This window comes from Syzygium oleosum, unplaced genomic scaffold (genome assembly GCF_021117445.2).
Source record: "Syzygium oleosum isolate NSW1041296 unplaced genomic scaffold, Sole_v2.1 Sole_v2.42, whole genome shotgun sequence".
NCBI classification, from domain to species: Eukaryota; Viridiplantae; Streptophyta; class Magnoliopsida; order Myrtales; family Myrtaceae; genus Syzygium; species Syzygium oleosum.
Genome location: NW_026607526.1, coordinates 863,921 through 881,055, shown reverse-complemented (window position 1 = coordinate 881,055; position 17,135 = coordinate 863,921). Strand labels below are relative to the sequence as shown.

At 40.6% G+C, this 17,135-nt stretch overlaps 2 protein-coding genes across 3 annotated transcripts; both read left to right on the top strand.

Annotated features, from left to right (window-relative positions):
• Positions 1 to 2,363: 2,363 nt before the first annotated feature.
• Positions 2,364 to 3,425, top strand: LOC115693144 (glyoxylase I 4-like). The gene is made up of 3 exons (XM_030620108.2): positions 2,364 to 2,652; positions 2,808 to 2,913; positions 3,030 to 3,425. The coding sequence occupies exons 1-3, from the start codon at positions 2,510 to 2,512 to the stop codon at positions 3,282 to 3,284; spliced, it is 504 nt and encodes a 167-aa protein (XP_030475968.2). The 5' UTR covers positions 2,364 to 2,509; the 3' UTR covers positions 3,285 to 3,425.
• A 9,584-nt stretch (positions 3,426 to 13,009) lies between these two features.
• Positions 13,010 to 15,306, top strand: LOC115693142 (uncharacterized). 2 transcript variants are annotated; one of them, XM_056306240.1, is made up of 2 exons: positions 13,010 to 13,605; positions 14,159 to 14,703. In XM_056306240.1, the coding sequence occupies exons 1-2, from the start codon at positions 13,132 to 13,134 to the stop codon at positions 14,210 to 14,212; spliced, it is 528 nt and encodes a 175-aa protein (XP_056162215.1). In that variant the 5' UTR covers positions 13,010 to 13,131; the 3' UTR covers positions 14,213 to 14,703. The 2 variants fall into 2 exon arrangements, with proteins under 2 accessions (XP_056162215.1, XP_030475967.2); XM_030620107.2 differs by lacking the exon at positions 14,159 to 14,703 and adding an exon at positions 14,907 to 15,306 and having other exon boundaries at positions 13,014 to 13,605.
• Positions 15,307 to 17,135: the final 1,829 nt, after the last annotated feature.

Sequence of the window (17,135 nt, the reverse complement as noted above, 5' to 3'; positions counted from 1 at the left end):
TATCGCCGTATCTTTATGATTGAATTGACATCCGTACAGTAGATCCATGACTGAATTGATAATTCTCCTTTTTTTGGGTAATCGGGTAACCTCATAATCATAAATTTTAAGTCAACTTAATTAATACTTTGATTGATCGGGCAGATTTTTAATTTCTCGAAAAAGAAAACTCACAAATTCTCTCTTATATCCTCCTCCTATGTGCGCGTGGGGTTTGAAGCTTTAGGTTCCAACAGCAATCTGGATGGATTGGTCACGTCACCAGTGACGTCATCGGACGACGAGAATGGAAGGAGTTCAAATTGATTTTGCCTCTGAACTCCCTCGTACGAGTGATGTGGTCTCAAAAACCTACGGATTTTTCCTAAGTCGTTTGTTTCATGCAGAAGTCAACGCACGACCTTGAAAAATCGGAACTACAAGAAAGGCAACTTCTTTCCTGCATCCGTGATTTTAAAGAACGAAAAAGAAAAATAAATTAATTCCAAATTAGGGCATAACGATTAACATGTTGTGTTCACAACGCAACGACATAAACTGCTATTATTCCATATGAAGGTGAGAGTATTGGTGAAGATGCATGATTTGATTATGAACCTCTAATTAGCCTTAATGTTGATTATTTTGAAAAAGCTAGTGGCGGTTTTTGAACACGTGGGCAGATTTAGGACTATAGAGAGTATGTGTTTTTTTAGACAAAAAAAATTGGGGCAGAATTGAGATTAAAGTTAACATTTGGGGTCTTTAGGGGAATTAAACCGCCATCACAATAATATTTTCGGCCAAAACATTTATATTCAACCAAGCACATCTCAGATAATTAAGAGAGTCGAATTTAAAACTTATCTTTTTTGAAGGAAAAGAGTACGGGATAAGTGCAGAAACTAGATTTAAAATTGTGCCCATCTGTCAAATAAGGACTTAAGCTTTTAATTTAGTCAACCGAGAACTTAAGGTTTAAAAAAACTCAAATCAGATCTCGAGTTAGCTATGATGAAATTCAAGCGTCGGAAATCTAACACGGCTCCAACTGGAATATTTTTTCCATTTGCTACGTGTCAATTCCAACACTTAAATTCTGTCAACGGCAACCTTGAGATTCTATTAGGGCTCTTTTAAAACCTCAAAACCTTAATTGACCAAAATAACACCTTAAGTTCTCCACTTATCAACAACCAAAATTTTAATCATAGTTTTCCACTTTTCTAATAAGAACACTATATAGATTCATTTTATGGATTAATATTATATGTTTGATAGGGCTTTTTTAAAACCTTACAACCCTTAATTGACACAAATAACACCTTAAATTCTCAATTGATCAACAACCATAATTTAAGTCCTAGTTCTCACTTCTCCAAAAAAGTACTATGTAGACTCATTTTATGGATTAATATGTTAGAGCGCTAGTCAATCTTTATATGAGAAATGTATGGATAACTTTTGCTTTTTAAGATTCTAAAGATATTAAATTTCAGTACGATGCTCGCATGAGGCGGCAGATTTGGTGATGTTCTCCAAATGAGAAGCGAAAAGTCGAGAATTGGAGGACAACAGGATGCGTCCTTTGCGGTCGACTTTGGTATCAAAATAGTAATTGAACAAACGCGGCCGATACAACCGTTGAAAAATACCGTGTCTTCGCGGTGTCGAAAAATACCTCCGTAAAAAAGAAAAGGTCGACTTGGCGAAGTGTACCGGGGTTGCTCAGGAAAGGAAACATTCTAAGTTGAGAATAATATAGTGGAAAATAAAATTATGTTATTTCGGTATAATTCGATGTAGTAATAGGTTTTATAGATGACTATCTAAAATAACATATATCAATCAAGATATGTACAATTTAAAAGGAGATAAATGTGATAGCTTGAGAGATATATAAAATCAACATAATTATCAAATATCTCTAAAATAGAAAATTATCCTAATCCCTAATTATCTCTAACACGTGACAGAAAACTATTTTTTCCGATCCGAATAATACTAATCAGAAGCAAACGCAAAGCACATTTATCACATGAAAGTTTTACCCAAAAAAGTCTCAATCATATCACGTGTATTCCCTTTCTCAATGGCAATTTTATTTTAACAAGTGCCAAATTGTCGCTAGTGGATAATCCAAATCCAAGAAAGGAGTAAAATAGTCTTGCAATTGCAAGGAGTTTGACTTAATTCACGGGTGCCAAAAGGAGGCAACTTTTGGCTGGCTCAAATCTTTCGACGTAGATCCGACGTGTCATCGACATCGCCAATCCTGGCCCACACCTAAGATCGACGAAGGCAGAACAATCACGTGCACGATGCATGCTCCTGCTTTCGATGCTTCGTTTGATTTTCCTATATATGCAGCCATACAACTCTCGAACCAGCAGACATCATATCACCAAACTTATTCTCTGTAGTTGTTCATCTAGCTTTGTCTGATCCCTTTTTCGCAACCCCATTTCGTTCTTGAAGTCCTCTTTAGTTCGATCTCGCGCGGATCGTATTGGTTCCCGGGCTAAATTCAATGGAAAATCCTCTGCAACTCAAGTCGCTGAATCACATCTCGGTGGTGTGCCGGTCGCTGGAGAGATCGATCGGTTTCTACAAGGACGTCCTCGGGTTCGTCCCTGTCCGGCGACCCGGTTCCTTCGATTTCGAGGGCGCATGGTACTCTTCTTAATTCAAGCCAAGAATCTATCGAATCGTGGGAGAGTTTTGCAGTCATGCAGACACTCCTTTGTCGTTTCTGATTTTTGCAATTGATCTTTGTTTTGATACGTGTTGATCTTTGGTTTTGGTGGGTGTTCTTGGATGGAGTTAAGGCTGTTCAACTATGGGATCGGGATCCACCTGCTTCAAACCGAAGACCCTCATCAACTGCCCACCGTTGGTGGAATCAATCCCAAGGACAACCACATTTCTTTTCAGGTCATCTCTCTCGAGCATTTTACGTTAACTGTGTGGGAAATTTACTTAAACATTGATGTATACAAGCGATTGTTAAGACGGTAAAGTTGACAGTGGTGCGTTCTTGGCATGTCCAGTGTGAGAGCGTGGCGACGGTGGAGAAGAAGCTAGAGGAGATGGGGATAGAGTACGTGAAGAGAAAGGTAGAGGAAGGCGGGATCGACGTCGATCAGATCTTCTTCCACGATCCCGACGGGTCAATGATCGAGATTTGCAACTGTGACAACCTCCCCGTCGTCGCCCTCGATGGCGGCGCTCCAGTTCTCCAGTGTTCCCGCATCAATTGCAATCTCGAGCACCAACTTCCGCAGCCGCAGCGTGTGACACTATGAAATTGGGTCTCTTTTTACAATAATCAAAACACAAGAAAGGACCGCGTGAATGGCTCAAGAAAATTTTCAGATTCCTTCTTTGTTATTCTCATTTCCATTGTTTTTTGTGCGTATAAAATTGGGTAAGTTGGATTCTAATCATTGTTTTCCCATTCCATGTCAATGGCTCCAAATTGTTTTTACTAATGTGGCTTCATCCTATGAGAACACACCGAATTGCTAACAATTACATTTTAACGGTTACTTAACACATTAGTGTCGTATCACCATTTTCTGTCCATGAATTTAACAGAGGCCTCACATCGGGCACAATTCGAAAGGTTGAGTTACTTTGATGAAACAAAAAAAATAAGTTTAGGCATCCTTGATTACAACACAGGTATAATTTCAGGTGCTCTTATGGTCATGTCCCTCTTTTTTACGGTGAATCACGCACTGCACGTACATAGTAACTAGTAAGAAAATTATACTGAAATTTGTTTACTAAGGAACATGACAGATCTGTCATCACCGTAACATAAATTGAAATCAACTTGGCTTTTGCCTCATGTTTCACAAGCGGATTCCGTGACATTAACTTCCAACAGTTTGGTAGGATAGACACCGAGGAATGACTGTACAAGTCAAATCCAACATAAAATACTTGGACAAATTTACAACTAACATAGACATGTAGATATTGACAAAATAATCAATTGAAATCTGAACACAAATTATGCTTTACTATCACTACCCGTGCAAGAGAAGCATGACCTCATGCTGTCCCCTCCAAATTAAGAAAGAAAAATTATCATTATCTTAGATAAAACTAACTCAAATCCCATTGTTTTAGGAGGACTGCATCGCCCATCGTCCATCCAGTAATTGTGTTGGGTGAGATAAGAGAGATACCCACGTGACTATTCAGTCCGTTGACTCAGAAAAGGTTCCTCACAACTAATAAGTACACTTAATCAAGAGAACATGCGATGCTCAATGAATATAAATAGAGGGTTAGTGGGATAATCATAGAATGCTCCCTTAATCAAATATGCAATGCAATGAAGGTTCGCAGATTGATCCCTTGGATCTTTCAGCCTTGAATTGGTGTGGTCACATGGACTCGAATTGAATACTCCATTAATCAACTGATAAGTACACTTATGGACTGGATTACAACCTAAATTTCGGCGTCCCATTTAGTAATTTAGTGCATAGAAAATTAGAGATTAATATTTAACCCCTAAACGGAAATATTTTAATTAAATTACACGGCTCATAGACATCAAGAGCAATTGCATTAATAATAATAGAATTTATTAAAATGTATTTTCTCTTTCTTTAAGAAAAAGAAGAAAAACGAAACTGGGCCAAGGAAGGCCCGGCCCGACCTCCCTTTTCTTTTCCACCCTTTCTCTTTGCCTGGGCCGACCCTTTCGTCTTCTCCACGGCCCAGCCCACTTCTTCTGTCTTCGTCCCCCCAACCCTGCTCCTTCCACAGGCACGAAAGATGGGACAGGGGCTGGTCGCGGAACCGGTGGTAGGTCACCTGTCCCAATCAAAAGTATAGGGACAGGTGGAGGCAGGTGGATCGGCTGGCTTGCCTAAAGAAATAGAGAGAGAAAAATGGAGAGAAGGCGAGCAACAGGGGGAGACTAGAGAGATCAGAGAGGTCAAAGAACCCGAGAAAGAGAAATCGAGAGAGCGAGAACGAAGAGCAACTTTGTTGATCGTCGTGCCTGCACCGCGGCCAACAACCCATGGACATCGCCCTTTTCCCCATGCCAAACCTCGGTAGGTTGCGGTTTGCCAGTTTTCGTTTTTTTAGGTCGTTTTTCCTAAGGATCCCGGCTCGGAGGTTAGTGAGGCAACCAGACGTTGTCCGATCCATCGAGCTTGCCCTCCATTCGTTGTCGCCAAGCCGGGTAGGGACCTCACCAACGACTGCCCCTATTTTTTTTCCTTTCTTTGAGTGCCATGTTTCGCCCCGTTTCTGGGCACGCTGGGCTGAAGCTCGTAGCCGTCTGGCTCACGCGAACTCGGGTCCCCATTTGTTATGTGTCCTGGTTTGTTTGTCGAGAGTCCTGGCCTGAGTTCGAGTCTCGTTTGAGCTGAGAACCTCTCGTTTCTTTAGTGTACTCCACCGCCTGTTGGATGAAATGCCGCAATGAGATCTAGGTTCATATCCTCGTTTTTGGTCGAAGCCGAGTTGTCCGTGCTTTGTTTATTTCCGGTGAGGCGTTTTTGTTGTGGTCGGCGTCCCTGGGCACTGGCCATTTAGTTGTTCATCACGTTACCAACGCCACCATCGTTTTTTTTTTTTTTGGGCCGAGGAGGATACCCTCGGCCGGTGGCATTGAAGCTAGCCCGGAAGCTGTGGTCTTGGCGTGAGTGTCGAGAGGTGGTTGGCCAGACAGAGGCCAAGCCCTTAGCCTGGGTGGGCCAAGGCGGCACCAGAGTAGGCATGCGGCTAGGCCGAGACGAGTGGCATCATTCGTTTCGGCCGTCTTTGTCAAGGCCGCAAGGAGCAAGGGCGACCTAGATGGAGTCGGGTCGCGAGGCAGGTGAGCCCGGGTTAGTCGGGGCGGACCCAGGCCGGGTGATTGGGCTGGCTGATGGCTTTCTTACCTGGGTTGGCATGCGTGTGGGCAGATTTTAAGACCCAACCCGGCTCCCTTTATAATATAGTATAATATAATAATATTATTTTTTTATATAAAAATATAATAAAAAAATTCCAACAAATTTTATTTTTTCTAAAAATCAGGAAAAAGCTTCGAAATTAGATTTTGATTAGTTTTCTTTGAAAATGTGTGAAAATATTTGATCAAAAAATTGTGCTCATAATTAAACAAGACCTTAGGCCTTCATATTAGGGATTTGAATGTTCTTAAAGATAAATGCTGGGTGGTTGTTTATGCATTTCCATTATTACTTGATTGCGTACTTTCAATATGTTGATTGTTGTGTCCCTCTAGCCTAGTTAGGAATGGCAGTTTTCTTATTTCTTAGCATTAGATTCTTGCTTTTCCTTGCAATTTATTTAATGCTTCATTGGTTGCTGGTTGTTATTTTAATGATTACGCACTCGCATGATCATCTCACATATGTAAGTGGATAGGTTTAAAATTAATATAGGTTGCCTGACAAACATTTTCTTGAATTGAACAAAGTTAAGTACCGAGAGGGCATTAATTGGGTAATTAGTGTAATCAAGTCCCCAAATTCATCGATTCTCTAGTTCGTAGGAGTAAGGCAATTTCATTCCCAAACTGCGACATCCTCCCCATCGTTACGGTGGCGCTCCAGAACAGCAACCGCAGTGTCCGATTACCGTCATACTATCTAGTGTTCCCTTACAAATGAGATGTACAAATGAGGGAGGAGAACCCTTTTTATACAAGTACATGCTCAACTATATTCGTAAATCTCTCATCGATCTAACAGTGGAGATTGCACCTCCCCAACTACCATCTACCTCCATTTATTACAAGAGAGTACAATTACTATATTGCCTGCTCCCAAGAGTATTTTATAACATACAAGAAAACCCTATGACTTAGAATCCTTGAGGTCCACTCGCCAGTTCATGGATCAGTCATGGTCTATTGTTCAGAAACCCTCAAGAATGATCCAATTCTCTGGGCCGTGACAAATGGCTCAAGAATTTTTTAGATACCTTCTTTGTTATTTTCTTTTCCATTGCTTTTGTGTGTAAAAATAAGGTAAGGTCGAAATTTTTTTTCCAAGGTTGGATTCTTATAGTTGTTTTCCCATTCCATGTCAACCGAGTACTCGATTAATTTGATCTCGACTTAATGAGGCGTTTAAGATGCTAAAACTCGACTTAAAACTCAAAACTCAAAGCTCCAATTTCATTTCATGCTTTCGCATAAGGTATGATGTCGGGAATAGTATATGAATACCATGTAAATACACATAAATAACGCTTAACTGTTTGGTGAGGCTTGAGGCTAGCTTGAACTGATCTTCGAGCAACTTAAACTCGCTGTCTCGAGAAGAATCTAGTTGTGCTCAAGGACACAACTTCAGCAAAATCAAAGCTCCCTCAACTTGAAAAACCAAAACACGCTCGGTACGCGATTACAAGTTAATTCCTTTCAACCTTGAGCTTTTCATGACATATTTTTCATTCTAACCTCGAGTTGATCATATGCTCAGGTTGGCTTCAATTCGAGCATGAGCTCAGATTGAAGATATTGCGAAATACAAACATTCTAGCAGTTCTATATTTGTTAAGTTGGGTCCAATTAAAAGCAATTGGGCTAGGACCATTCGCTAGTTCAATTGCCCTGATAAATTCACTTGGTTCCGGCTGAAGAGAAGATCATCAGCATTCGTTGAGCTCAGGTGCACAGGGACCCCTGAAACTCGACAGTGAGATCATTCATCGGTATTTCATGTAAAGAGAAAATCTCAAATTTTGAAGATGACAAAATGATCAAAGGATATTAATATGTGCATTTGAGTTGCATAACGAATGACTTCTATATACATAAGCGATGTGCAGATAGTAGTTTAACAATAGGATGTAAAATCCTGGGAAGACTTTGGTTCTACAATAGGAGAACAAGCTGTTGGACGGGAATTATATCTAAGTCTCGAAGGACGAACTCTGCAGACGGAGGACAAGCTGTAGAATGAGGGATGACTAAAGGTTGGAAGGAATGATAGAAGGTGATCGGGCTACGGATCAAGGGGACGTCAATTTGCTTGCAAGAACCGTCTTGGCAAAGGGGAACATATAGTAGAAGGAGATTTTCAGGAAAAGTTTGAAAGGACCGTTTTTGCAGAAGCAATTGATGTTACAGATGGAGTGGATGGTTCTACAGACAAACCTCTACGATCTTGGTGGGAAGACTTAGCTCTTTGTCATTTTGAATTGGACTCAAGTTGGTTTTTCACAACTATTTTCATGTGTTGGAAATCAGGCGTGTTTTGCCCTTTTTGGTTAAGTAGAAGAGATGTCAGGCAGACTGTAGAAGCAGAGTGTTCTACTTTGGGAAATGGCCTTTAATGCTTGGGCTAGGACCTTTAGTGACAAAGCCTGGGCAAAAATTAAGGCCCAAACTTTAGCACCACTTGCCCCAAGCCCGCTCAGCGATCACCTTTAAGGTGAAAAAAGACTGCTTATCCATTTATCTTCACAAAGCAAAGAAATTCTCAATATTGCCTTGGTATATGATTGTCAACGAATTGAAGTTGTCGGTGTCTTCTTAATTAGAATTCCGAAAGCATCTTTCATTTCTTCTGTCTTGTCATGACTTATGTTCAGTATATTATTAGATAAGAGTCTCGTACCATCCACGAATGTTCGATTTGAACCATAACTAATCCATCCATTCGGAATCCGAAAGTTAGAGGTCGACAAACTTGTCAACTCAACTCTATTGATGTGTCAAAGGTCAATCGATCTCTTCAAATGAGGTAGAAAATGCCAAATGCACAAACTAATCAAAAGTTCGTTCACGACATGGCTCCTTAGTTAGCTTATGCCCTGCTCATATCGTGGCTGCCACTTTTGTTGTTGGCCATGTGTATACACTTTCTAATCTGAACTTCCTAATAGTGAACTTCTTCTTTAGCCGTCTCACCCGGTGGATGTATGTTACGCATGGAATTGACCACATTGAAAATCGTGTTAATTATGTCCCTCTTTTAATTTCTCTCGACAAATTAAACCATGAAGGTGTTGTTATCTAAGCTAATACACACTCTCTGCAGGAACCTGAGATTAGGTCCTCCTTATGGAGCAGTTGAGCAAGCATTCATGCAACCACCTGATTGCCATGCCAACCTTCATGATGATGTCCTTTCAATGAATGAAGATGCACTTCAACTTCCTTCTTTAGTCCTATCGTCAAGTGCATCAATTTCATGTGAGCTCACTACGCTATAATCATTGAATCATATGGATTTCTTATAAAACCCACACGATCTAATGGTTGCGATGAATCGGTCCACACCGCCCGTGATTCTCCCAAGAAATTTGCCCACCCTCATCCTCAAGCATCAAATGAATGGCAATCCTTTGGGTGAATGGCTTCTTCTTGCTCTACCTTGAGCCAACAAACCCCCTGAGCATAAGGTACACATTGCAAACCTTTCATCCCCACTTGAAAGATTTCATTCTCATATTTCTTTGTAGAGATAAATGGAGCTAAAATCCATGAAACTGTACATTCTTTTTGCTTCCAAACAAAGAATAGAATCCCCACAATGTGTACCGCATTTAATTTGGAGAATGACATGAGAACTGTTCATGAGCTAGCGGTGGGATATGGTGTTGGGACTGCCAACTATCTATGGGTCATGAGGACAAAATTGTATGATGGAATGACTATATAATTCTTTTTCGAAATTGACCGTTGCCCCCCAAACTGCAGAAATGATGAATAAGTCGGACCCATATTATATAAAAATGAATGGTATTCGTTTTTCTAACTTTCAATTCATGGATATTCAGATTGTCCTTGTTCTCTTGGGGAGAAATGTTAAAACAAACTTCTGGGGAGAAATGTTAAAACAAACTTCCGACCATATTATTAAAGATGAGTGTGCAACTGTTTGTTCTAAAAGTTTAAATTATTTGGAAAAGTTTTAGCAAGAAAAACAATATTGGAGAAGAATATTCATTAACACCTGGGGCACATGTTAGAGAGGGGAGAAAAGTGTCAGAAATGTCCTAAATCATATTTAGTCATAAATCTTATTTTTGTGCCAATTGAATCCTAAATATTTTGCAATTCAGTCCTTCTGGCAAATTTTGGCCGGATATTGCTAACGTAGACGTCGGCCGGCGTACATGGCATAACCAGTGCTGATGTAGATAATTTTTAATAATATTTTAATATTTTTTCAATTTTTTTAATTATTTTCTGATTTCTTTTCTTTTTTCTTTTTTTTTTTCTTCCTTTTGCCGGTGATCGGCCACCGGCCATGGGGTAGGCTAGCCTCACCTGGGGGAGGGTTGCCGCTGGCCTGGCGAGGGTGAGGGCGAGGGTGAGGGTCGGCCTTGCCTAGGACAGATCTGGTGAGGTAGACCTTCGCCCAAGCCAAGGCAGCCTCGCCAGGCGTCGCCTTGGCGCAGGCGACTCTCGGCAAGGAAAGCCCTCACCAAGGCTCACCCTTGCTTGGGCTGGCCTCGCTTGGCCCGCGGCGACCTTCGCCCAGGCGGGGCCAGCCCGCTCGGCTTGTGGCCGGTAAGAAGAAAGAAAATAATCAGAAAATTATTAAAATATTATTAAAAATTATCCACGTTAGCATCGGTAGTGCCACATAAGCCGGTTGGCATTCACGTTAACAATATCGGGCCAAAATTAGCCGGAAAGACTTAATTAGCACAAAAAAAGATTTATGACTATATTGGCACCAAAAAAGGTTTATGACTAAATTAGCACAAATATAATAAGTTTAGAACTTTTCCGACACTTTTCCCCTAGAGAGAGGCATGAACATACTGAATAAGAAAGGTCTTATGTGTGGCTAGAAAATAGGGAAGTTGGGCCTTTGCAAGCATTGGGAGCTCAATAAGCAGCATGGGGTGCAGTTTAGTACAACGGTTCATAGAACCGAGGGTACAGTGGACTGCATTCATCATATTTACGGGGGCCTTCTCAGGTGCTGTTGAAGGGAGTTGCTTGTGCTTATTGTCTTTCGTAGATTATTTTTCTAAGTAAGTCTGGATCTATCTTCTCAAGCATGATAACAAGGGGCTTGGACAGTTCACTGCTTACAATGCAATTATCAAAGAGCTGACACAAGAAGATCTTGTGCCTGAAAATTGACAAAGGGTTGCTAGGCACATGATATTGGAAATATGGAGCAATTACAGGAGAGATTACACATGAACTTCAGTAACCCTCGAAGAAGACCCGAGGATTGTATAAATAGAAAGAACAAGGACGAGGAGGACACTCAACCTATGCCAAAACCCTGCCAAATTAACTTTTCCTTTCAAAAGCAATGTCTTTCCATTTCGGTTTTAATTTTGTAGTCAAGTTTTAATTCGTAGTGTGCATCGTGAATATCAATGCAGTAATCGCTTCAATGTTTTCATTTGAGAGTTGATGCGCATGTAACTTTCCTTCCCTCGATTTCAATTCCAGTGGATTTTAGTTTCCAGCAATTTCCCATCAGTTCTCGCTTTGATTTCCTTTAACATCGGTTCGTGCCTATCCTCATGAAACCGAGCACCAAACACGGCATTTACTCCTTCGCAATTCCTGGTCCGAACAATTTATATCGAGTGCGTACTGCAAGAAAGTAGACGTGCCCCTAATCTGCTTCGATTCTGACATGTGAACTGTGCCAATATTGATGATGCATGATGTGAAGCTTTTCACCGTGGCTTGTCGTCCTACAACCTGAAACCGTGGTATTTCGAGAATCCTCAAGAGTTCTCGTACCGTGTTCACTGTTCATGTGGATGGCGTAGAGACGTTGAGGCATCGCGCAGCAGTTTTCCCCTCCTGAATGCAAATTTCTCCGCAGCTGAAGAAGTAAAGTTTGACTGGCCAACCAACCCACCACCCATCAGTATCCCAAGAGCACGAGAAGTTAAGTGGTGCTGTGATTATTTCAGTTTTTTATGATCTTTCCTGCCGTTTATTGATGATATAATTGTCCAATAAGTCAGAAACTTATTGCACGACTATAAATTCAGTCATAAATATTTTAATTATGTTAATTTAGTCTTAAATCTTTTAACTGTGGCAATTCATTCCTAAATCTTTCAATTGTGTTAATTTAGTCTTAAACCTTTTAATGATTTGCTAATGCAGTCTTTCCGAGTAAATCATTAAAAGGTTTGGGACTAAATTGATAAATCGTAAAAATATTTAGAACTAAATTAATAAATCGTCAAAAAGTTTAGGACTAAATTGACATAATTGAAATGTTTAAGATTGAATTGGTTGTCGTGCAATAAGTTTATGACTTTTTGGACAATTTTCCCGTTTATCGATAGATGTGGTTTTTTTTGGTTGGGAGAGAGAGAAATTGAACTGGAGATCCCCTCCATGTTTCCATCGCATCGACTCTCTGTCTACGTTGCAAAATTTCATGTAATCCTAGATCTTCGGTCAGCTGAGACTGGGTCGTCGATCACAGTCGTCGCAAGGTTGGGACCACTGCGTTTTCCTATCTTCAGAGAGAGAGAGAGAGAGAGAGGCAGGCTAGGGGGGTAAATCTCTCAAGAGATGGGGACTATTTGGTTACTGTGGAGAGGATTTATATTGGTATGAAACTCTAGATAGGGGCATAAATGTGACATGAAGAAGCTGAGAAAGATCAAGACATATGAACAATTTGGTAGGTACCCCATCATGTAAGCGGTGCAAGGCTGGGGCCCCATGTGTACACTGGCCATTACCAACCAAACCCCTTCAAGACAAACGTGCCCTAAAACGAATACTAATCACCCAAAGGTCTGCTCCACATAACCCCCTCCCATCACTTGAAAAAGGGGAGCAAACCAACAAATTCAACATCAAATCCTTTTGCGAAAACCCCAAGACCCCGTTTTGTTCAGGAGCGCAGGCAATATCACATGGTTTGCTCCATTAATTCTATCTCATCCCCCATTTTAATATGGACTTTACCACTTTTTAAATAGACAGATGAATAAAATAAGTAAATATATAAATGCATCGGACCCTTTGTGCACATGATTCCAAACAGGACCCCCCTTAAACCCATTTATATATTGAGTGAACCAAACTTGTGCACATGATACCAAACGGGGCCCCCCCTCCAATGTTATATATTGAGTGAATCAAACTAATTGACAGTCTACCAACTAAGAGTTAGATCATCGCCTCACAAAAAAAAAAAGGAAAAAAAAACCATGGCCACCCATGAGAAGCCAAGGAAATTAGGCTCATTTATGAACTTCTACAAATCCGGCGCCGCTGCCACTGTTACCGGCAAGGTCAACCTTGTCGCGAAGCCCGACCCGTCGGCCTTCACGAACAAGTACATCACACGGGGCTGGACGCTGAGGAAATCCCCACATTGCCCAGAAAGCGAACGCGGCGATGATCAACTAGTTAGAGCAAACAGCGGCCGAGGAGGGGATGGCAGAGGCGGCGGCAGCGGCGGCAGCAGAGGCGGAGGCGGAAATGAGATGGTGGTGGAGGCCAGGAAGTCAGTGTCGCACGTGGAGACGAACCTGGCGTCGGTGGTGGCGTTCTTGCAGGTGAAGGTGATGGTGGCGGACATGCCGGGGTTCATGCAAGTCCATGCATTCAGGTGCGCGAGGAGGACGTACGACAGCTTGGAGAAATTCAGCTCCAAACACATGGCTTATAACATGAAGAAGGTAAATCCAGACGGGCGTCTCTCTCACTTTCGTAAAAGCCCCCTCTCTACGCATTTCTTGATTCTTGTATGTTCTTTCTTGCTACATTTTTCTTCTTGTTCGAAGTGTTATTGTTGGTACAAACACTGTAAAATGTTTTGCTGCACAATGAGTTTGGTGGTCTGCACTTGATTTCAGTTCTTGGACTCTCTTCAAACGAAGAAGAAGAAGAAGGTTTTCAACATCTTTTTTGGCTCTCTCTTTTTATCGATTGATAGAATCCATTGTGCATACGGCAGAAAACCAGATGCGTATCGTGGTTAACAGAAAGTTTTACTTTCTTTTCTCGGACTCCAATTCTTCTGTTTTTTTTTTAGGATTTTGTTAACGAGCATTTTAAAATATTTAGTGGTCGATATTAAGAAAAAACTTGACAGTTTTCAATGCACCGACTTTCCTTCACGTCATGTGTGGTCAATACTCTAAAAATTCAATTATTCCACCTTCGCGTTTACTTAGAAAATTATCAGTAGTTGTTTTTTTACCATTGACCGTTTGCCTGGATGGTATGCAGAGAACTTCTTTGTGCACAGTGCACTTACTCAGCATGTTTAGAAATTTTTTATGATAATTCACCGAGAGATGGGTTTATCTAAGATGATACCTCATGCCTCGATTTACCAATCTTTTTCAAATAAGTCGAGCATTTAATCCTATCTACATTAGACTTTTCTGCATTTTTTTGTGTTTTCTGTACTTTAATCGACTCTATCTTACTGGATCAATCCGATGAATCGACTATAAAAAATTACAGTAATAGTTCGATTTTAAGGGTGCTTTATTCGAGTTTCGATATTGAAGGCTCTAAAATGGGAAATGAAAATTTCTGTGACTATGAACCTAGACATAGATTTGGAATCTTGCATCAGATCACCTCTCTCTTTTAAAGAATTAAGACACCCCATGTGTCATTAACAAAGATTAATGATCGTGCACTCTGCCATTACCACCAGTCGTCGTGTTGGCCAATCAATCATGCATCATTCAACAGTCTCCATTAAATGACAGCCGAATCTGCCTTTGCTCCTGTAGTGGACTCTCTCATCCCATGTGTGAAAATGAATAATTTTTAGAGCATAGTTACAAAATAATTCCATCGTGCATGTGCAGTTATGCTATACCACCACGATCCATCTACATGGCCTATTCCTTATCCTACATCCAGAATAAACATTTCTTATGTCCTTGAGATATGCTTAGTGTTTGTTTAATTTCAATTAGAGTTCCTAATTAGTTGATTGACTAATTTGGGTATGATGCAGGAGTTTGATAAGGTGTATGGGCCGGCATGGCACTGCATTGTGGGCTCGAACTTCGGCTCCTTCGTGACCCACGCGACAGGCGGTTTCCTGTACTTTTCGATGGAGAAGCTCTACATTTTGCTCTTCAAGACCAAAGTCCAGAAGGCTACTGATTGAAGGGAAGAGCTTGGATTGCGAGATCTGCCATATCATGCCATGGCTTGTTTGAATAGTAATGCTAATGGCACACTACCAAGAAGTTGTTACCTTTGCTTTTTCAGCTCTTTGTTTTATTATTTTCTTGCAAAAAAAAGAAAAAAAAAGCTATTTGTTTTTATGCTTTTTGTCCTTTTACGAGATTTGTACATGAGAAAAGATGTAATGTTTGACTTTTCATTTATGTGAATTCGTTGTTTATTCACTCGTGATGATTGCAGTCCTTTCACTTGGAATGTTCGACTTTTACGAGTATGTTTTGCGACGGTGACGTTATGCGACAATTAGACGCAATATCTTATCTTAGTAATATGATGTGATACGGTACAAAAGGATGTATCCTCTTCATTTATGCAACAGATTGAGTATTGTCAATTTACTACTGTTGAATGATTAATAAATCGGTGTCAAATAAGAGAGCATTCGGATTGAATTACATCGCCAATTTAGTGGGAAAATTACCAAAATAACTTTAAATCTATTGTAATTGTGCCAATTTAGTCTTAAACCTTATTTTTTTGGGCAATTAAGTCCTAAACCTTTTTGCATTTATGCTAATTTAGTCTATCCGGCTAATTTTGATAGGAAATCGTTGACATGGACGCCGGGCGTTCTACGTGACATGGCCGGCACTGATGTGATAATTTTAAATAATATTTTAATAGGCGATTGGCCAAAGGAAGAAGGGAAGTAAAAAAAAGAAAAAAAATAAATAATATAAATTCAAAAAAATATTAAAATATTATTTGGCAAAAAAAAAAAGGTTTAAGACTGAATTGACACAATTACAATAGGTTTAGGTTTTTGTTGATAATTTTCCCCGATTTATCCCAACTTTATTCAATTTCCCCTACATTTAGGGAAAAAAGCCAAAATTAGGAGAGAATCACAATTAGTCACGAAATTACTTGAGGACGATATTGATCCTACATAATTATCCGTTTTGCTGCCTTGCGAGTACACACCCATGCAAAATATAAGCTTTCCGAAAGATTTATAGTTGCCCACCAATAATGTTTGCCGATCAAGAAGAAAAGAACTTCAATAATGCACACTAAAAATATTTCATTTGATAACGGGAGGTATCCGAATCTTTCGACTCTACTAATTCCTGCGGATGCATGCAAAACCACTCCATCGGCCACGTACATCGGGAAAAGCTCTAACTAAGTATGGCGGGCATGGTCTGCAAGGTTATTCTAAGTAGACAACGCTTTCATTTGATTACCAAATCTTTTGTATCGAAACTAAGCGCTTTACCATTTGAGCAACTTGTTGAGGGCTCAATAAAAATATTATAGCAAAGTGATTATTTTTCTATAACAAAGCCATCCTTTCTATAGTGGAGACATGTAACCCTTGATCGATTACATCCCCACTGCTTATCGCATAAAATTAAGAGCCATATCACACACAATGAAATGTCATATAGCATGCTTGAATTTCAGAGGACTAACTGTTGTTGGGATATAACAAAAAGAAGTGCAAAAATCATATGAATGCACATAATTACAATGAGAGAAGAGAATAGAATTCAAGGGCTGTGTCATTGACCTCCTTGATTATGATATGCACTTCGTAGCACGTGCCTCACTTTGAGATGGGACAGGAAAAAAAAATTCCAGGAATTCATGCACAGAAAAGCCTTGTACAAATCACCATTGGCAATCATACTTGCTTTGTTTTGATCATTTTTGAGGTTTGGGAGGTGGGCACTTCGCCGGTCTTCCGAAGACGCCGGAAAAGCAGCAGCCGGAGATCTTAGGGGAAGGCGGGTCGACGTCGGAGGAAGGGACGACGGCGTTTCGACGTGGCTGAGCTGGAGCTCTATCAGTGGAACTGCTGCGTTTCATCATGCCGATCATCCCGGCGCTCTGCGACTGCTTGAGTTGTCTGCGGTCGATCTTGTCGCCACCGTCTTCGTCACCATGAGGTTTGATTGGGTCGAGAGCGCCCGATAAGATGAGCTTGTCGTCGGCCCACACCAGTCCCGACGAGCCTTGCCTCCTGAACGACGTCACCGACCTCTGTAGC

Excerpts from the sequence above, each read along its gene's own strand:
- LOC115693144 (XM_030620108.2), top strand. The coding sequence starts at position 2,510 with ATGGAAAATCCTCTGCAACTCAAGTCGCTGAATCACATCTCGGTGGTG. Across the intron at positions 2,653-2,807 it reads TTCGATTTCGAGGGCGCATG|GCTGTTCAACTATGGGATCG; the intron begins GTACTCTTCTTA and ends GATGGAGTTAAG. Across the intron at positions 2,914-3,029 it reads ACAACCACATTTCTTTTCAG|TGTGAGAGCGTGGCGACGGT; the intron begins GTCATCTCTCTC and ends TGGCATGTCCAG.
- LOC115693142 (XM_030620107.2), top strand. The coding sequence starts at position 13,132 with ATGGCCACCCATGAGAAGCCAAGGAAATTAGGCTCATTTATGAACTTC. Across the intron at positions 13,606-14,906 it reads TGGCTTATAACATGAAGAAG|GAGTTTGATAAGGTGTATGG; the intron begins GTAAATCCAGAC and ends GGTATGATGCAG.